This window comes from Somniosus microcephalus, chromosome 6, assembly GCF_052327205.1.
Source record: "Somniosus microcephalus isolate GS21.2 chromosome 6, FLI_Smic_1.0, whole genome shotgun sequence".
Taxonomy (NCBI): Eukaryota; Metazoa; Chordata; class Chondrichthyes; order Squaliformes; family Somniosidae; genus Somniosus; species Somniosus microcephalus.
In genome coordinates this window covers 234,088,722-234,110,174 of record NC_140992.1, presented here as the reverse complement: position 1 = coordinate 234,110,174, position 21,453 = coordinate 234,088,722, and the positions used below count along the sequence as shown (strand labels likewise).

Below are 21,453 nucleotides of genomic sequence, written 5' to 3'. Positions count from 1 at the left end.
AGTTCTCCAAAGGAGGGTTCTCAGCTATAGACACATGAGAAATAACCCTTTCCACATGAAATGTTCAAGATACTAACTAAATATCCTTGGCTGAGTAGTTCCAAAGCCAGTGCAATCCACATGCTTCACTACAGTATGGATAGTGTTACAAGTTTAGGGTCTTGCCTTACATGTTCTCTAAAGTGCAGCAGTGCTAGTCACCCCATAATCGATCTGAGCAGCTTACATTTAGGGGCGTCCTCGTACTACCCAACATCTAAATATTCAATAGCGTACCCCAGAGGTGAATAGCACACTTGTGCGATATAAACTGAACATTCACTTATTTCACATATGTTTTTCTTCAAACTCTTCAAAGACCAAATCGAGAAATCACTTAGTAAGGAAAGGCCAGATACGAATCATAAAACTGTTTTGTTTCACAGCAAGTGAACCTACAGAGAAACCATTACAATCAGACTCACTTAATTCAATCACAACTTTTCTTCACAAAATAATACAATAAAATGAACTCACTATGCTCCCCTACATTATCGGTCACCTTACTTGATTTAAACTCCTAATTATCCTGCTGTATGCTACAACTTTGGAGCCTTGCCATAGCTTACCCTCGCAGCTTTATATTTGAAATCCTGACTCATTTTGCAGCCTTCATTGAACCTACTGCCTGTGTTGCTACCTCTTTTTATCTCCCCCTGTTCCCAATCTGAAGGGACCAAAGACTTCCCAACATAATGGGGGTGAGGTGTTTATTTTAGCTCAGATTAGCTCACTGGTATTTTAACCATCTAGGATGTAAATGCATTTTCAAAAAATTATATGAATACACTTTGCATTAAAGAACTTGCATTTAAAAGTAGCTCCTTTTTAAATTTGTTTTATGTGGAATAATAGTCACAACATTCGTCAAACATGATAAAGAGTCCTAGTTGATATAAGGAGGTTTTCCTCTGTCTGCCATGTGTAACAAAATCATAATCCCATTTCTACACAACGCACTTAGGAAATCTTCCTCCATGATGTTAAAACACCAGAGGGCCATTCCCCCTCTCCAGATGATCCTATCACTTCAGTTCTTGATTAGTACTCACAAAGGAGGCCACTTTCATTTCTTTATTTTGGTAGCATCAAGCCAGTATCCCTTTACAACTGAATCACAAATCCGTTCATTTCCTTTTTTAATGTTTGAACCAGTGCTCGTTCTCTGCACTAGGTGGTGGTCTGTTCCATAAGGCAACAGTGTTGCATGAAGCAATAATTCCTTATATTAAATTATGCTCACAATTTCCTTAGTGAATAATGATGTGCCCCAGTTGTCTTGCTCCTATGTCCGTAATTCTCCACATTCACCTGATTGCCTTCATGATTATTCTGACATCATGACCTAGAAATTTGGTATAGCCGCGTTTGGGGCGCTAGTCCTGGCGATGCGCAAAGTTTAGCGCCAGGCGCAATTTAGCGCCACCTAGAGCGATATTGGGCTGCAGTGCCCCTAAAGGTGATTGCAGCGCTAAATCAGGCGCTGCACGCTACTCTTAAGGCGCTAACCCGGCGGCGAAACCCAATTGCGCGGCGGCGGGGCACAGGGAGGGTGCTGTCAATAATCACTTTCCCTGAGACACAGTGGCGCCAGCCAGTTCTTAAAGGGGCAGGTCAATTGGCATCACCAGACACACTCACTGCCTTGTAGGCCTTCAAAGCGGTGGGAGCCTACCTGTGGCGCACCAGCCTAGCAAGACATGGAAAGGGTGAGGCAGAGGGCGGAACACCTCACTGATGGGGCATTGGATGCTTTGGTTGGCGCAGTGGAATCAAGGCCAAGGAAGATGGTCGGAATGTGATTTATGTTTTGGACAGTCTCCCGGGTGTGTGAGGCAATTATGTGTCAGTGTATTAGTTTTGCTTTCTGTTGCCATAGCTTTCTCATGTTTGAAGGAACCACATTTTGTGTAATGAAACACTTTCTTCATTTACAATGGCCATGCCTTCTATTTACATGCATCTTGCCCTTCACAGGCTTGGGGGTATCAGACCAGTTCCATTCCTGTTCTTGGAATGGCAGCAAGCATTCCGTGATAGGGGCCTATAAGCTACTTCTGATCAGCCTCTGATGCGCAGCCTGAGAAGAGCCGCTCGCGTAGAAGTTCAGGCCAGCAGGCATCTTCTCAGCCACCGACAGAGATATCCTGCATCTTATCTGAGGCTGCAGATCTGGCTGAAGCAGCTGGCACAGCTCAGTCACCACCTCCTTTCTAAATCGCAGCCTTCCGACACACTGCTCCTCTGGCATGTTCATGTAGGAAAACTGCTGTCGGAAAACCCTGCCAGCGTAAGGTCTGCTGTGGCGACGTCTGTTGGCCCTCCTCCATCTGGCCATGCCCACCCCCCTCTCCCAGCGTCTCAGTGCCCTTTCCAGATGATTCAGCAGCAGGACATTCCCCTCCAATGCAGCCCCCATAATAAGTGCCCACAGGAAGGTTCCCGTTGTCAAGGCTCACCAACAGCAAGGTGATGGTCAGAAGGCTGAAGATCGTCTGCCTGCGCTGGCTCAGTGGTCAAATGGCTCTCAGTGTGCAGCTCAGCAACTCTTTGTAGCTCTCGAGGAAGTTGTGCTCCAAAAATGGCTGCCGCTTTTAAACCACACCAGTCCCCTTTAAATAACGCTCCTCCAGCCCGAGAGCGACTTGGTAAGGTCCAGGTAAGCTGTCATTATTCTACGGAGGGGGGCGCCACTGAATTTCCGGTCCGGGGCGCCCAAAAGGCGTTGCACACTCAAATGACATCATAATCAGCCTGCGCCCATGAGTGGGCGCTAAGATTTAGCGCCGGCGCTAAATGCATGCTCAATATGGGGCAAGGCGCTAGGCACCTTGCGCCTGCCCGGAAATTAGCTGGTGCCCCACTTCTCGGCCTCTTTAGGCATTAATCGGTGGCACTAACAACCGAATTTCTCCCCCCATGTTTATTGTAGAGCTGAAAATTCCTATTTGTTGAAATTCTCAACTGCATTGTAGAAAATGGCCAGGTACAAATGCTGCAACACCCCTTTATTCCTAATGTATTTTAGAATAAAAATTCCCGCTACTTGACTTTTGCCATGGCCTGGGCTGTGAAGCAAGAGATTCGCACCAAGCTGCTATAAATCTCTGATGCAAATCTCTGACTAATTTCTGTTGGAATAGAAAACTGTGTGCTTATTACTTTTTTCCACCAAAATTGAATAGGGATGTTCCAAATTAAAGATTCTGAGGGATCATATTCATTTGGTTCAATTTGAGTCATTCGAATTACAACCTCTTCAGGGCTGTACAGATAAGCAGGATATGATTTTCAGGCTTATTTTGTGCAGAGGTGAATCACTAATAAAACTGAAGATTAATTATTGTTCACCCTTGTTTACCAGAGGTTTACCTTCTTACACATTCACTGCTCCACCCTTTATGGGAAAGTCCATTTGCAAGCCACAGAGACTGTAGCTGTGCAGGTGGACTTAACAGGGACTGAAGTGGGTAGAGTGGAATGAACAGGTTACCTTCATGAACCCATGTCCTCTGCTGTGCAAATTCTACTGGGCCCATTTTCCTAAAATGTTATGCATTCCACAGTTATGATTTTCAGTGAATGTAGGCTGATACACAGCAGAAATGTGTGTCACTTGCCTTGTAAATACAGACCCTAGAGCCCATGCTGGTACAGGGATAACCAAAAATAATATGGAAGAGAACCTACTCAGGGAAAAAGGATCACTAGAATGATTAATCTACCTTTGTCTCACAGGCAAATCATTGAGTAAGCTTGTATACATCAAGTGACTCTACAAATAACCAGTTAGTAATAAGGAACTAATACCTTCCATTTTCTGGGTTTTAACAATATATGTCGTTTTACTGTAATATATTTAACATATAATTGATGCTATATTTAAAATATTGTGCTCTGTAATTTTGTAAAATGGCTTACAGACTCACAATTACTATACTAATACAGTTAGTTAGACTATTAATCATTTTAAAGTATAGCAAATGTGTTTAAAAGCAGCATATTCCAAATCTCAGTTGAATGGATACCCATAAATTCTTGAAAGACTCTGTATGCAGGAAGTAGCAAATAGCTCAACAATCCATAGAATGCTTTAATATGCTGCAACACCAGTGTGTGAGAATACTCAGTTAAAATGAATTCTGGGTACTGTACTGTCAACAGGAAGTGGATTTTGGCACCTGTTCCCACAGCATTGGGCAAGATTGTGTACAAAGAATGCTCCATGTTATTCTAATATGAATATTAAAGACGTGACTAAATATTTTTACAAGCCAATGCTTTGGTATTTTAAACTAGATGCTACAATTAGATATTATTGTGCTGATAATGATGGTAGTGTGTGTCTCTCTGTCTCTCTCTCGGTACATGTGCACATGTGTGTGTGTTCCTACCAACAACAAATTTTGACAAAGTGTCACATTAACAACTGGAAATGGTCAAGTTTGAATTTTAAGCTCTTTAGACTGTATAAACAATAAAGTGAAATTTTCATATATTTCCCAGACTTATAAAAACAGTACGTACAACCATTTGCAGTGTAGAAAGCAAAGCAAGGCTTCAAACTTGGTTAATAAATGTACTGACTAACCAAGAATATTTGTAATACAGATATATGAATACATGGAAAAGCAGTAAACGATTAGCTGACTATTAAAAATCTATGTTTTCATCAGTAAAATGTGATGCATATCCAGCTATGTCACTATATACTGTATATAGAGTAGCTCATGAAAATACTCAAGTTATTTTGGTTTTGTAACAAAGGATTGCAAAAAAGGCAAGATACTGATTTATGTCATTAAATATCCCCTGCATCTAATGTATCATTCATTAATCAACCATTAATGATTTTGTGACTGTAATTATTAACAAAACTTGAGTTGCTGCTTCTCCCAGCAGAAATATTACAATTAGCATTGTTATTGTCATTTCAAAACTATCCATTAACCCCTTAACTCTGGGTATACACAGTGTCTTTGCTAAAGATTCAAAGTGTGATTTTTTTTCACATACTAATTTACATATTAAGATTGCCTACTATGACACTGGATGGGATGAGATGACAATAAGATGAGGCATATTGAAGTTTGCAGCATTTATAGTTGTTTTCTCTTAGGTAAGAAGATGGATCACGGGCTGAAGAAAAACTTCATTTTATTGGGTTTCTAGAAATGTTTATTTCTGAAAAAATACTATCACTCTTCTAAAGGTGCTGTTAATTTATGGGAGGGCCCAAATAGAACTATATTGCCCTACAAAACATCTGAAGACACTAGACTTAAGCACTACACTATAGTGTTTTCCCAATCCAGATGGGACTGATTTGGATTTCTTAAGAAGAATCTTTGTTGAATTCTGATATACTGTACCTCCTTCTGCAAGAGTATACAAATGTATTAATTTTAATATTTCCCCATCTATAATTCTGAAATAACATACTGACAGTTAAAAACTACAACATGTCGTATGCTTCTATGGTTAGTACCTGTGAAGTGAGTTTTAAATTCCTAATTTTAAAATTTTGTGTCAATGCACAATTTGATTTCTGTGGTGCTGTCCATCCCTAGTATCTATTCCTCAAGCAGCATGAGTAGATCCCTTAAATCCAAGCAATTTTCATTTTTTTACAGAGGGAGGATAAGCAAGTAGAGAAATGTCATATTTGGGTCAACCATTTATTGTGAGGGGTTTGAATCCATGTTCTAATGCAACTGAATACTCATTTCTATTACATACTACAGCCTGCTCTGGCTAGGACCCTCTGGTCTTCATTGGCTTTGTTAGGAGAACAATTTGGTCCACAGTTCCAAATGTATTAATAATTTACTGTCAGAACTGAATAGTTTTAAAATGGGGCTACCTGAAATTAATTGTGTGACTTTTAATGAATGTAAGTTATAATTTTTAAGGTCAGGCAGTAGTATGTATAAAGAGGGGATTGATGGAATGGCACTGTGGTGTAGCATGTTGAAGCTTCAATATGTTGTGTCGAAAACTGCTTGGATCGGGATTTGTCCCAGTGGTTTCCACAAGGCAAATTTCCAATCTTAGCTGCGCAATTAGGGGACGGTAGAGTGGAAACCAAGTGCTTGCATGCATGGAGGAAATGAAGAAATGTTGGCGAGCAAACCACTCTAGACTTCTAGTGGCTGGTTACATGGCAACACTAGAGAGGTAGAAGGCAAGGTTGTTACTACATTTATCCACACAGTATGTTCCTAATTTCAGATTTGCCAGTGGGAGAAATGTCAAATGGAGGTCAGATACTTTTCCTAAGGAAAGAAGAGAAAATTTTGGAGCACTTGTGGTCACCTCCTAATGGCTAGTGACTAAGTTGTATCGATCTGGGGAGACCTAAACAGAAGAAAATGAAACATACAAAAATAATGAATTTGGAGGTGCCAGAGTGCCTCCTCTATTCTACCGCATTTGGAGGTTATCTTCTAGAACGATTTCTGCATCTAGCTTTGAAACAACAGACACTCTTCAGTGACACTAGGAAAACATTCTGCCGGATTCATTCCTCACAAGGCCATGATTTGGCTGTGTTAACTACAGTACTCCCCTGTTGCCAGGTAGAGACTTCAGTGCTCATTTCTTAATGTTGGCTAAGCTATCCATATTGTCTGCTCCTTTTACTGTCCTGGTAATGTTGAGGGTAATCTTTGCTTTGAGGTACACGTGTATTTACACCTTTCTGCCCCCCTTATCTTAATTGGTCCTTTGTTCAGATTCAAAGATATTTAGCTTCAGTTTTCATTGTACTGGATGCTGAGTATGAGGAGGACCGAACAGAGGCCTGAAGAATATTTTATAACTCCCAAAATGCTCCTCTGAGTACACCATTTTCAGATTCAAAGGCACACTGCTGAACTCTCCATTTTGCTCGGAGCAAGATTTCTGCCCAATTCTAGAATGCCTCCCAAATGGGGCAAGAAAAAGGTAACAGTATTTGTAAAGAATTGCGTGCATTAAATAATCATAACCTTTAAGAGTATTTCTGTGATTAATTAGTAAGAGGTCATGACCCAGAATAAGACTGCCTGAGATAATGTCAATTATACATCTAGTAATCTGGAAGCAGGCAGTTGAAGTCTTGCGTAAACTCTAAGCTATTTTTCCCCTTCCAATTTTCTCGCCTCCTCTCATAAAGATTCTGACTCATACTTTATGGTTCCACAGGTACAGACAGGCTGCCTTCCAGTACCTGACACTAACAGTCATTCTTAATGTCTGAGCCTAGACAGTGAATGCCACCATCATCACAGGGTGTCATCGCAGCGGAACTCAATCCTGCCCTGACCTGACTGCCTCACATGTACACTTTCCAGTAGGAGTTACTGGAGAACAATCAGGTTTGGCAACCCTGAGTTTCCAGGGCACTGAGGCCAATTCTCGTGCTCCGAATGCAACCCAGCTGATAGCAGCGAACTCAGCACACTCCAGGTCAAACCTGGGATCTTGCAGTCTGTATGGATTCGTAGTATGCTGACAGTGGATTTGCCTACTAAGCCACTGGGTTAGCTCTGAAATTCTAGTGTTCATAAGAAGTGGTGAGCTTTAACTGTGGATTGCTGAAGCAGTTGTTACTGTAATAAGATGTAATCTCAGTCTGTTTCTCAGTCTACTTGTGCATCAGGATTATTCTCACTTTTCCTGGCATGCCTGGATCTATGTTGTTTCCCACTGCTAAATCCAATGCAGTGCTAGGACATACTGTATAGACATGCACAGAATGCCATGCAGATTTGTCCACTTGAGCTGGACAATGCTACAATGTAACAGGTGGATGAACTTGATATTTTATAAGTGTTCTTCTTTAGTTCTGGCAAAAATGTGACTGGAATTGAAATTCAGTAGTGCAGTGAATATTTAATTGTAATTTACATTTATGCTTTCATGTTGATTCATTCAGGAAAATAATACAGCATTTGTCTTTCACAGTTACAGCTAATGTAAAGTGGAGTTAAAATGCTTAAAGATAGGTACAAAAGAGGGGTATGTGGAAAGTATTTTTGTACAAATTAGGTAAGACATTTTTGCTACACAACATTGTCTATCAATATATAAGATAAGGCATCATCCAATACTTGCTTTAGGTGATTTGATTGTGCCTAAATATTTATACATTGCTGTATCACCGTACTTAACAGACTGGATTATAACTGCTTCTGCAAACTAGGTTCATAGCACTAGGTCATGGGATAGTCAAAACTATTGTATCCTTAGGGCCAACAAAATGATAGTGAATCTGCGCTTTTGGTCAAAGAATCAGCTCTTTGCCACTTACCAACCAAACAAAGACTCAAATCTCGCCAATTTTAACTGACTTGCGTGAAAATTTTTACTGATTAGCTTAATTTCAATTTCAATCATATTTTAACAAGGACTACTGAAAAATACATAAAATAAAATCATGTAAACTCAGTCTTTACAATTTGGATCCCTGCACTGTCATCCCTTTATTATACGCTGTTCCTCTGAAGAAGCCATATATATACTTGGACCAATTAGCACCAATGCTCAACAGTTTACCCCTGGTGTCAAAGACTACTTGGCAAGTTATAAAATGGTAGCTTTTGCAGTTCACACAAGCATCCTCACTGACTGTTGGCGCAGGCATAGAAACACTAATACAATTAATGGCACTGTGGGCACTAGGCATCTCAACCATTTTATAAAGGTTTTGCATAATTCCACTGTAATGTGTCTCATCAGCAGGGAATTTAATAATTTGTGATGCTCCTCTGCCAATGCATCAAATACCATTATGGCCAAGCAACTAAATGATTACTGCCTAAAACCAACAAAGTCACCTACCTGCAACTGAAATGACCCAGAAGCAAATAGAAAACACAACAGCAGCCAAAATTTGAATCTCTAGGGACAGTGTTCCATTCTATGTGTCCTCGGAGACACAGTGTTCTTTAACATGTCCACGAGGCAATCAACTGCAGCACCTGAGATATGAAACAGTTTTTTTCTTTTGAAACAATCATTACAAAGACAATATTCTTTTCTCCTCTCATTCCTGCCGTTCTTGTCTACACCATTTAGCTCACATCAAAACACAAGTAAAATGCAAAAGCAAATGAATTACTCCATATGTATATCTAACTCTACATTCATCTGGGGTGGTTTATATGCATACATCATGGCCTAATTTGAATTGACATAATATAATAATTCTCATAATTTATTTTACATGTCAGTTTGAAGAATTAACATTTAACCCTTACTGAAAGGAAACAATCCACTGGCATGAAACATGTTTAGTGGGAAAAAAGTAACTCTCCTAGCAAGGCCAAAGGTTTTACGCCCATCTACCTTCCTTAAACTGGAGAGACAGCATGCAAAATAATGTAATTCTGTACAGCCGCACTCCAGTACTGGACACAAGTGTGAATCATTTGAAGTTATTAATTCTTATTCAATCATACTGTTTGAAATACAGCACTCTGATTGGTTGAAAACTACAATTTGGTCAAATAGAGTTACTCTTGCTAGGGTGTGCTTCTTGAGACACTAGCAGCATGTGTTGTTATCAAAATCGCCCTACCAGTGTTTCATCAACATTCTCCATCATTGTCCAGATCCTGGAAATTATAGAAACCTACTGACTCCTCCTACAAACGAATCCTCTGCCCCTCACCACCACCACTGCCATGCAAACTCATTAATAATAACAAAAAATCAGTATTTCACTGCCTCAATCTGGTGTTCAAGTTTCTACTAGGCAAAAAAAGAAACTATATTTTAGCTAAACATCAGCATATAGTCACTGTAGTGAATACGGGAAACAGAATGCACTCTGTGCAAAGGGTTAGAATAGCTTTTTGTTCTGTATTAAGATCTCAATTACACATATATTCTAGTTTGCCCATACTCTCCCTACCAACCACCAATGATCATAATGCTGCTCCAACATCATTGTCTGCAAGATCCGCAGTTACATCAATCACAAAACAAGGAACAATCTATCACCCAACTAACCACATTTTGAATACAACTCATTAATTCAATCTTTATTATTCATACAGCAGCAATATTGGATTCAAATGTCTGAGAATAAAAATATGTAATTGTTATTAACTGCAATAACATAACAATACTTTTAATCCAATAACCTTTACAATGATAATTTCACTGTGGCAAAATTAGTTGGATTAATGAAGAATGATTATTGGTTCCCAAAGTGTTCAGACATCCTTTAGCATACTGAAGAAGTCTAGTGCATTGGTGTATCTTGTAGCAAAATATTTATTATTTTAGAAATATTAGATGCAAAACTCACTTTGGGAAGCAAAAAGAAATGTAAGCTATTTGGACTTGGACTGTGTGTTGGTTGTATCTAATAATTAATGTCACTTATACAAAGGTGTTATGTAATAAAGCAATAATATAACTCAATAGTTTATAATATAGATACAGATGACTGAATCTGCATTCAGTTATATGAAGTTGTAGCAGAGTTGTTGATTATCTTGTTAATTGTAATACTATAATGTCTGGTGCAGTGTAGATGACATTTTTAGTTTGGGAAACGATTACACAATTTTAATATGTAAGGACTCTCTTGCATGGTGAAAATTGAGCATGCCATATTTTAGTAGACAATTAAAATTTTCCCATTTCCCTAAAATACTTTGATGTGGAAGCAGGAAATTGTTAAACATTTTTTGTGGGGGGGGGGGGGGAGGGTGCAGAATTCACCTTATAGGAGTCATCATATGTACCTCAGCACAACTATATTATTTCTAAAATTCTGTTCTTAACATTAGTTCTGAATCGTAGAGTGTGACCTCACAAACAATACTCTCCAATAGACAATCTGCAGTCTCTGCCCTCCAGAATAGAATGTTAAGCATTATAAAGTGCTATTTGATGACAATGACCTGGGTTTGGTGTCATTATAGATAGCTGATCTTTGCTAACCAGGAGACTAGAAGAGATGCAGCCAGCTCATAGATGCCAGTGCAAAATCTCCTGCATCTCCCCCTACAAACAGTAAGCTTACTGCTTAACACACACCGGTCTTCATGATGTTACATGCTAGAGTCAGACTCTTTCATTGTGGCTTTAGGATGTCATCTATTTAATATGTCTCACTCTTTGAAAATAAATACACAATGGCAGAAATTTATGGGATTGTAAATATGTGTACCTATAAAATAAGATTCTAAACAATTTTACTCTTTCTGCTGATAAATTCTCGCTGGTATGAGGAAATGGTGTCATACTGATACCTACCATCTGTCCCGTTCATACGATGAAAGTGTTGATTTCACCAAGACTTAAAGAATTATTTTAACGTGAGCGTTTGCAATGGTGCGTGGGTCCCAGCAGATCTGTGAAGCAGTGAGGTGAATGGGATTGCTACAGGACACGGCTAAGTTTGTTTCCTAAATCTTTCTGTCTCTCCACCTCTCTCTCCTCCTTTAAGACACCCCTTAAAACCTACCTCTTTGATCAAGCTTTTGGTCACCTGTCCTGATGTCAATTTTTGGTCTGATTACGCTTCTGTACTTGAGACATTTTACAATGAAAAAGGCGCTATAGAAATGTTGTGGTTTGTGGCCCTGTATTACAGTCTTGTGTCACATTGGGCCACTTTCATTACAAAGATAATGCCGATGATCAGTCAGAAGGTTTGTACTTTCCCCTTGTGCACTCAGTGCCGTTTGACTATCACTCACTAAAACTGTACTAGAATGAGTTCTTGTGATCACAAAGATAAATTACATGTTAACTTGAACATTAAGTTCCTTTTGTGTATAAATGAAGCAACTAATGCTCTACAGCAGCACCTGCTCAAATTGTAAGCTGTAGGTTGATAATTCAACAGCAGGTGAGATGAGTGTTAGGAAGGTTAACTGCTGACTGCTGAGACAACTATCACAATAAATGTTTTTATCACTAACAGTGATGAGAATCAATATGGTGCCTCATTGTGGTCCCAGGTTCAGATCATTTTTATATTGCTGTGATGAGGATAAATTCCTTTGGATATTTTTCAGCTAAGTTTTTTAGGATGTTGTCACAGGCTTTTCAGTCTATTGTGGGAGGTTTGCAGTTCACTGGGAAGCTGTGATTGCAGCCCTGCTGATGCTGCTCCCAGCTTTCAGATAGAAACTAGAATAGAAATTCAGATAGGTGGAGAATATTCACTGGCCAGTTTGCTATACAATAAAGCAAAAGCATTTAAGACTGCAGAGAATTTTAAGAATGATTAAATGAAATGGAAAGTATTTTAAAGAAACTATGTTAAAGTCAACTGGTGCTCCCCAGACAACTCCCGATGTTTGCAAGAAAAGTTCATTCCTATTAAGTCAAAAATGGTTTGCAATAAAATGACTTAACACCAAGACTTATTTAGCAAAGCTGGTGCGCGAAAATATGGCCCATGTGTGTGTAAACTTTCTGGAAGAGTTTTAATTACATTTTTTTCGGGGGGGGGGGGAAAGTACTGAGATGCTAAATTGAATTTGTTCCACTTCATTGGAAATCGACTTTCCATTTTGAACACAAACAAGTGTATTTGCGCTGGGAATATAGCTAAGTGATGACGAAAAATATATATCCTCAGAAAGAAGTGAAAATATTTAGCCCACAGAAAGTAAATAGAATGTGCGCGGGTCGAGTCCCTTTCGAAAAACCTTCTCTGCAAAGGATGTTTTGACTGCAGAGTTTACCAGCAGCACCTTAACGCATTTCGGAATGAAAATCACTCGCTTAAAATGTTACTGCAAACTAACACTTGGCTTAACAGAAAGTCTAAAATTGTAATAAATCTTAGTATATTGTTTTGAGACCAAAGGCAATTTGTCAGGGGAGCTGCTTTATGAATCGAGCACTTTTATTGTTTAAATAAATATTCATGTCAACATACCGTCTTATAGTTCGTTACCATCCTTGTTGGGTGTTGCATCGTATCATCAAAAGGATTATTTAAAATGTAAAGAAAAACCGGGATTCTTTGTGGGCTCTTTGCAGAAAATGATATTATCTGCTCTGGCAAAAATGCGTCTGATTGGAGAAGGCAGACAGCAACATTTATAATATTTTCTTTTGGCAATGGAGCAATTTAGCAATGTCATCCTCGGGTTCATCGCTGCATCATGAGCGAGTGTGAGGTGCGCTTCATTTATGGAGCAATAAAGCCAGAACTCTGGTGTAAAGCTTCCCAACCCGCCCTGCCACAATCAGCTGTCCAGAATGCAATAAATAAGTAACTAATACAAATTAAAAATCCAGCCTTTGATACATCAATTAAGAGTAGTCAGAGGGAGATGTAGGACCAGTGTGCATTTGTATCTTGCGCCTTGGAGTTAAGGTGCAAGATGTTCTTTGGCCAGAAATGATCTGAAAATCCATTCTTCTCTTTAGTGTGATTTGTGTTTAATTCTTAGTTCTGCAATGCAGCTCTCGGCGTTCTAGGTGGCATTTTTTTTTTAGTTAGGAGCAGAGAGATGACTTTATAACTTTGAAAAGGCGGCCCACTAAGCCTTTAATTTTACTCGTTTGTTTTGATTAACGTGACTTTGAGCTCAGATCCGATCCCTCACCTGACTAAAACGATGTGCATTAGGGCCCTGAAGATTCCTTAGGGATTAGTTTAATGTGTTAAACTGTAATTCTACATTCTCTGGTCGCCACGCAGACTTTTTTTTTAAAGAATCCAAGACGCGGCTTTCACTGTACATTTCAAATCGCGACAGTCAACACAGACTTCAATCCACTGTGCTGTTTATTGCCTTGACGTGTTTGCATTCACTTTGACTAAAATGAAATTCCTTTACCCCGGGCTTGGCTAATGACCTGCTAATAAGATGTGTAACAGGATATGATCTGAGCATGTATTTACCGGATGCCGTATAAATATAGCCAGCAAGCAGAAAAGACACCAGTCTTCGTAGAACACGGAAACGTGGCACACAGCAAAATAAAAAGCTCAAAATGAACTGATCAGATATGTGTCAGATCGTCTGCAAGGCATCAGCTCAAATAAGAGCGACTTTCAGCAAACTAAAATCTCTGTCCAGTACACACAACATCAAACTGTGAGCCTCTCGCCCGGTTCGAGCACAAAAGCTGCTTTGCAAGGAATGTCTGCCTGCTAGATTTATTGTTAGGACTCCAGAAACTGCATAGAACCCGCCCAAATGATTACAATCACGAGTGGAAAGATATAAAACCCACAACTATCACTCATCTGAGTCCAGGCAGGGCAAAGGACTTCAACAGAAGGGCTCCAGAGCACCCCGCCCCGCCCCCATCCCCCTTATACCCTCTGCCCCAGGACATTTGACTGTTACAGGAACTAGTACTTTGATACCTCGCCAGGCGCTATTTATTCCAATAGTTAGAAATATTTAAGTATGAATTCTACAGAGGCACAGCCAACAACGCCGAGTCAATTTCGCGCGGCGGAAACGTTGCAGGAATAATTTAAAAGTTCATTTTAATATCCCATACAGTAAAATCAATTTTTAGTGCCGAATATAACAGTACATTTTAGTACATGGAGGGTTTTATTGAACGCCAGAAGGCAGATTGTATTTTACCAAAAAGGGAGAAAAACCCACTGGAACACTGTTTATCGAATTTGGGCATGTAATCTATATCGATTACTTGGTGTTGGGGTGATTGTTAATTCGTATGCATCAAAACGCTCCAGTAAATAGGTAATTAAAAGTGTCATTATAAATGATTCCAATGTACAGATATGCAATGCGCAATTTTATGTATTTACCGTCTGTAGCAAACTGTTTTAATGCATGAAGCTGGAATAACTGCAATACAACAACAAATCCAAATTAAAAAACGAAGTCTGTTATCAAAATAATTAGGAATAGTTGGCGCTATATTGTTTACAATATATATAAATAAACAAGTTGGTCAACTTTAACAAAAATTTTATGAACTTTGCGATCCGCTGTCGTGGTTCTGGATATTGCAGGGGGCGAAAACTACGGAAATCGAGAGAATTCAACCCATGTTTTATAATTTTACAAGATGTTCATTAAGTATGCACATTGGAACAGAACAGTGATTTATCGGCGCCATCATTTATGATTTATATAAAGTATTTTAGCCATTTTTGGGGAGGGGCGCTCTGCGAAACACACACTCACGTTTCTAAGAGGTCCAGTTTTAACAGGCAGGTGTGTTTGAATCTGAGAGTTTTGTCCCGGTAAATAAATGCCTGCGTTCCATGCCATTGAAAGCGATGCAAAAGGGGGTAAAATAAAGAGATTGATTAGAACATAAATTAACAAATATAGTTTGTGCTAAAGTTCTGCAATTAATTCTGTCCAAGTTGGAGCCAAACTGTATTTAAGTACGAATAGAGTTCCCACAGAATTACTGTTACTGAAATGATTTGAGTTTATCAGTTTACCCATTAGCAACATCAAAAACTCAACAACTTCGAATGGTCTGGAATGCCACCGAAAGGACTACATTTTAAAATCTGAGGTCACCATTCGTTGTTCTGGATGGGATACGAATATAAACCTCAATAAATAAACCTGCACACCGTCTCTGTTCCAACGGTACTCCCAAACTGAAATGCATCCCAAATACTGTACGTCCTCAGTCGCTCTGTTAAAATGTTGCCATTATCTCCTGAGCAGGGATATGTTATTGTTTTTAATCGAGTTGCTAAATGAAGAATCAGACTTAAATAACAAATCAGGATTGATATAACATGCTTGATGGCGACGAGGGCCAACTAAAGGATGGGGCTGTCTGTGGTGTAATTTTGAATGGTGGTTGGAACTGAAAAGTTGTCTCTTTTCTATCCTAACACGGTGTCTGTGAACGCCAGTAACTGGGTGAAATCGCTGATGAAGTTGCTTGTAATCGGGCGGCAGTGACTGCGAGGCTGTTTTGTGGTTGCTGTATTATTGTGTTGTGTTGTACTGTATTGTGTTGTGTTGTGTCTAACACTGAGAGATCGTGCCTGATGTGCTCTGGTGTCGTTGTTGGAGTGTGCACACAGCGTGACACTGATGGATGCGCCAATGGTTAGACGGACAGATGTTAGGGCGGATCTAACGGAATGTGCACGTCTAGATTGGGCTAAAACCATCTCGATTCCGTGAAAGTCACTTAGTCAGCCCCAAAGGCAAGCCGGGTAGGATGCAGGTAGCCTCTTTTGCCGGTCGGATCGCTCCTTCTCGCATCAGATCGGACTGAACGGAGAGCCCCTGCGACTGGCGATGAGATGAAGCTGACCAAATTTGGCAGGAGAAGCAGAATTTGACAACTCACCACTTTTTTTTCCCCCCTCTCTCTCGTCAAACAATTCGTCATTTCCAGGAGCACCCACACTTCCCGGGACTCGGCGACTTGCAATGTTCATCCTGTGACAAGCTGAAAAAGAGACAACTTAGCCATCGCCACCAGCTGAAAGTGAAGCGGATTTCGGTGCAGTAACTTGGGGGTGGGGGGAAGAGAAAGCCAGAGATTAGAAATAAACTCGACACGGCGCGCATGAAGTTATGACGCAGGATATTTAAATCTGCCCAATTTTCAGACATTTGGAATGATTCCAGGGCTTAAAAGAATGGGGAAGACTGGCGATTTCTGATCTTACCGTCAATAGTCAGATCTGCCCTTATCTCCTCCCGCTCAACTCCTCTAAGAATTTGCTACTGGTTGCCTGACATCTTTAAAAACGCGTTTGGGACAGAAAGATCGCCCCTGATCTGCTCTGGCTGTCATTAAATACCTATCTGCCAAGAAAGAAAAAAGTGCAATTGGCAGCCAAGAAACTGTTTGGCATTCGCTGATCCATGTTCTCCAAAGCACTTGAACACAGTTCGAGTCCGTCCCCTTCTTCTGATGTTCATTTCCGTAAGGGCCGCGCAATCGAGCTCCAACCCAATCGATCCCTGTCTAAATGGAGGTTCCTGAAAGGCATTTAGGCAAAAAGATCTACCAGTGGACAATCTGATTATCAGAAAGCTGGCGGATTTCCCCGAGAAACCCGCTTCAGAGTCCTTCGGGCTTGAAGATTTGGCGAGCTCCGAATCAGCCCGAGGTGCCGCCGGATTCTCCAGTCAGGGAGGCGGCAGGAAGGTGGGAATCTCCAGCCCCAAATCGCAGGCTATCTCTCCCCGAAAGAGCCACACACATCACACAACGGATCAGCGATTGTGAGTAGACTCAATTTGCCGGTTGTTTGAGCACTTTTTAAACAATTAGTTTCAAGAGAACGAGGGACTAGATGCAGAAGAGCAGGATGGCACTAAAATGGGGGAGTGTAAAATCTAAGTTACTTCATCATTTTGCTTTTCATTTTTCACCCCCCTCAAGAAAAGAACTTCTAAGATATATAAAAAAGTGTGCGATTTGAAAATATCTAACGTTACTTGGGATGGATTGTTGATATTTGCTATTTCTTTTTAAAAAGCATGTGCTTGTGATGTATTTGGGGGAGTGGGTGGCCGGGGTGCTGACGAGTTGTGTGTGTGTTGTTTTTTGTTTTATTTGGAAGTTGACAGTTAAAGAATGCCGACTTTTGGGTGACGCGATGATCTCGTTTTCTTTTAAGCTTGCCTGTTGCAGCTCGCAGTGAGTGGCTGCGAGGAGCCGAGGCGATGTGTTGTAGAGAGAGAGAGAGAGAGAGAGCGAGAGCTGTGGCGCTGAGTGAGTGAGTGTGCGTGTCTCTGCTCCCCCTCTCCCTCTCCCTCCCTCCCTCTCCCCCCTGCCCTGCTCTGACTCTCTCTTTCTGCCCGATCCGCCAGCCCGAAGCCCCGTTGCTGTTTGCATGAAAACGCCGCCCGGCCGCCGCGCAGCCACCTTGGAAGGAGTTGGGGATCTGTCGGGCTAACTCCGGCCAGCATGCCGAGAAGGAAGCAGCAAGCGCCCAGGCGCTCAGCAGGTACGAGACTGTGTGTGAGGGGGGGGAGAGTGAGTGTGGGGTGGGTGAGAGGTGAGGAGGGGAGGGGAGGAACGGGATCATTTGCTTTTTAAGGAAATAATAATCTTGGTATCATGGAGAGAGAAAAAAAATCCTCCTTCATTCTTTGGTTTAACTTGTGTCACTCCCCCCCCGCCTCCATCTCGGATGATCAGAGCTTTTTTCTCTCCAAATAAAACAAAACAAAAATAACAAAGAGTGTTTGTCAGCTGACACTCAGCCCGCTCTGACTGACAGGGCTTGTGAGGCTTTTCCTGTGTGTACTTTGTAATGCGCTTTATTTATTTTATATATAGATGTGTGTGTTTATTTATATATATATATATATATATAATTTCAAGTCCAGTTAAGTTTCCCCCCCCCCCTCTGCCTCTGTGTGTGTTGGATAGAAAAACTAGGAAGCTCCACGATCAACAATGGGGGTTGTGGAATGGAACTGGTTTTTATAGACAATTGCCATCCTTGATTTGATGCGTGATTGATTGCCTGTCATCTGGCGTGCTTTGATCTATTCATTCCCGATAAACATCAATAAATCACTCACCATGGCAACGCACATGCCCATGACGTAACACCTGCCCTGTCATCTAGCTGTCAAACCACTTCACTTCTTTTTTTCCTTTTAAAAAAACAGGAGATTGGACAAGATTTTTTTTAAGAGAGGGGGAAAAAGATGTTGACAAAAACTTAAATGCATGTCTTCTAAGAGATGGAAGAATAGGACTGTTCTATCAAAATGACCCGTCAAAACGACTTTGTTTCATATTTGATTTAATTGTCTCTCTCCTGACAGGCACATTCATCAATAGCTTAATGGTCAATCAGAAGTTGGCAGAGTGAGTGCTTTCATTCTTTCCCATACACAGGCTTTGGCATACTTTATCAAAATGCCTTTGCCTAATGGATATGGGGAAGGGGGTGTTGATGACTGAAAGACCACTTATTTAAAAAGAGGAAAAAAGGAATATTTCTGCTGCTTGGGTAGATGAAGACAAATTAGTGAGCTGTGCATGATTTTTTTTCTGTTTTGTTAGAGGCACAGCAACTTCCTGTAATTTTTTTTTCTCTTGGCCCTCACAGCTGCAAGTTATAAGGTTCATGACTGCTTTGTGGTATACAAAGAGTGATGACAAATTGATTGCTCTGTAGTGATGGAAGTAGCACACACACAAAAAAAAGATGTCGGCTGATGTGCTGTGATGGTAACTTCGGGAAATCAGTCCCCAGCAACCTTGAGCGAATTGAGTATACACAAGATTTCCCAAACTGAAAGGTCCGCTCAGCCGTAAAAAAAGAAAAGTTGTTTTGCCAGCTTCATTAGTGTTCACCTAATTAGCTGTAAACCTGATGGATTCCTGACAGGTTTAATGATTGGAGATGACAAGCTCCACGCACTGTCATACAGCAGAATTAGGTTTGCAGCTAGTTTGATGTAATCAAGTTGATATTACACAGTCCTAGTTGCCTTTAGTTGTGCATTAACTCAATTTTGTGCTGCAGGTGACAAATGGGCTTTGGTACCTGGATAATCATGTCACAGGAACTAGGGCCTTTTAATGGTCTCTGGTAGAATAGCAACAACAATGAACAACCCCCAGCAATGGAGGTTTTGCAGACATAACAGACAGGTGCACAAATTCTTTATGTCTTGCTGCATTGTGACAGCACATTGTGAATTGTCTAATAGAGAAAACTAAAACTGTCGGCAAGAATCAAGAATCTGTAAAAAGATTGATTTAGTTTATGAGCTCAGTAGGAGAGAAATCAACAGCGATCAAAGGTAACAGTGCTGTATATATGTACAGCATAATACACTTTCTAAGGAAATAAAAAGCGATGTTAACCGCATATTTGAATGAGAAAATTTTCTAGTTGCCTCACATCAGCTGTAGGCAGAAACATTTTTATTCTAGTATCACAAGCAGATAAATGTAAAAATAAACAGGATTTCAACTGGATTTAAAAAAGTAGTAGCAAGTGTGTGAGAAAAAAGAAAATAATTGAAGCAGGTGATACATTTACTTTCCATTTTTCCCGCCGTGCTGTAAAAAGTTTAAAATCTGTGTGTCAACAGTGTTATCCTGTTTAGATTCAAAATGATCTTTGCAAAGATAAGTGTATCAATCATAGAGATAAACTATGTGAAGCAGAAAGCAGTACTGTACTCATTGGATTAAGATAATCTGTTTAGTTGTTATTGCCATCATCCCAAACATGAAGGAAGCAGCGAGAGGTAGAGTACCTACAGAGGTACTTGTGGTCGACTGTTGCAGTATTATTTGCCTGCAAACCTGCCACACATTGCTCTGTTGGATGGAGATTCTCCCTAGCAGCCAACTGACAGAATGATTAGTTATGGCCGTTCTCAGCTTTTGCAAGGAATGAACAACAAAGAGAAAAGGAGGAAAAAAAGCATAACCATAAGACTGCCTGAAAGTTTCTTTGAAATATTTAACCAGTAAACAGAATTTTCCAGAATCAACTGGCATTGCCTCCATTAGCTTGACAGCTGTCAATTAAGGCTTCAGTGCTCTCCTGGGCAACAGTTTATTGCATACAGTTGATGCTGTCATTTTGTTCCCAGTTTTGCCTTGAGCACTATCATGAGCAGGAGTGAAATAGTCAATAACTGATGTATCAGCAGTTATTTCTTAAATTGGCTCACAAGTCTGCATTTTTCTTTTGCTAAAGATTGTTTTGTAAAGTGATTAGAATGAATTGTGACTGCTGCAGGGTTATGGGAATGCAGTGAAGCCAGGGTGAGTTAGCAGGATGAGACTGGTTCATTTTGCAACAATGTGGCTCATAGGATTGTTAGGGCTGGCCTAAGACTGAGGAAAAAGCATGAAGGTACACATCCGTCAATCCATCAATTCTGTTATTTCAAATTCAGAGTTCAGAAAAGGTTCATTGATTAATGTGTTACATACAAAGTATCGAGCCCCACACACCCTAAACTGTTTGCTCTGTTAAGTAAAGGTGCAATACTTAAAGAATGCTTTGAATAGCTAACTTCTTTTTGTATATGTAATTATGAATTATTAATCTGTATTGTCAGGGCACATGTTATCAATTATGAATATCTGGTTTCATCACCCGCAGCAGCTGTTCGGGAAGGGGGAAGCATAACTAAGTCAGTTTATCTTATAATATGGGGGTGTTTGTTGTCCATTGCAAAGCACTGCTCCTCTTTATTATCCAGCCTGTGACCAAGAAAGCAAAACTCATTTAATCTTAGCTGTTGGCATCTATTTTTAGCTGCCATCTGTGTTAAAGTAAGAAGTAATTATGAAATAAGTTGGTTAGTTAAGAAACCTGAAACTGGCTTCCAGATATGGCAGTAGCCCCAGGTTAAGACCCACATCATTTCTTAACCATGGGTATTGCTGCGTATGGTCAGAGGTGGCCCCACTTATAATACAGTCACAGCGGGGCAGCTCTCTGCACTGATAACCATGCCCGCCAGAAGAGTGGAACCCTAG

General features: G+C 40.3%; 1 protein-coding gene and 1 long non-coding RNA gene across 7 annotated transcripts in view; one reads left to right on the top strand and one right to left on the bottom strand.

Moving 5' to 3' along the window:
* Positions 1-17,494, bottom strand: part of LOC147116529 (uncharacterized) — a 172,047-nt gene extending 154,553 nt beyond the window's left edge. The window contains exons 1-3 of one of the 5 annotated variants that reach the window (XR_015078832.1): positions 16,643-17,494; positions 16,318-16,419; positions 15,177-15,247 (exon numbers count right to left, since the gene is read on the bottom strand). This is a non-coding gene — a long non-coding RNA (uncharacterized LOC147116529). Of the gene's footprint in view, positions 1-14,484; positions 16,420-16,642 lie in introns of those variants that run through there. The other 4 variants (XR_015078831.1, XR_015078830.1, XR_015078828.1 and 1 more) reach the window with 4 other exon arrangements.
* Positions 16,965-21,453, top strand: part of tshz3b (teashirt zinc finger homeobox 3b) — an 84,539-nt gene continuing 80,050 nt past the window's right edge. Inside the window, exons 1-2 of one of the 2 annotated variants that reach the window (XM_085991564.1) lie at positions 16,965-17,204; positions 17,796-17,932. In XM_085991564.1, the coding sequence (XP_085847690.1) occupies positions 17,893-17,932 (40 nt within the window). In that variant the 5' untranslated portion in view covers positions 16,965-17,204; positions 17,796-17,892. Of the gene's footprint in view, positions 17,205-17,502; positions 17,933-21,453 lie in introns of those variants that run through there. The other variant, XR_015078827.1, reaches the window with a different exon arrangement.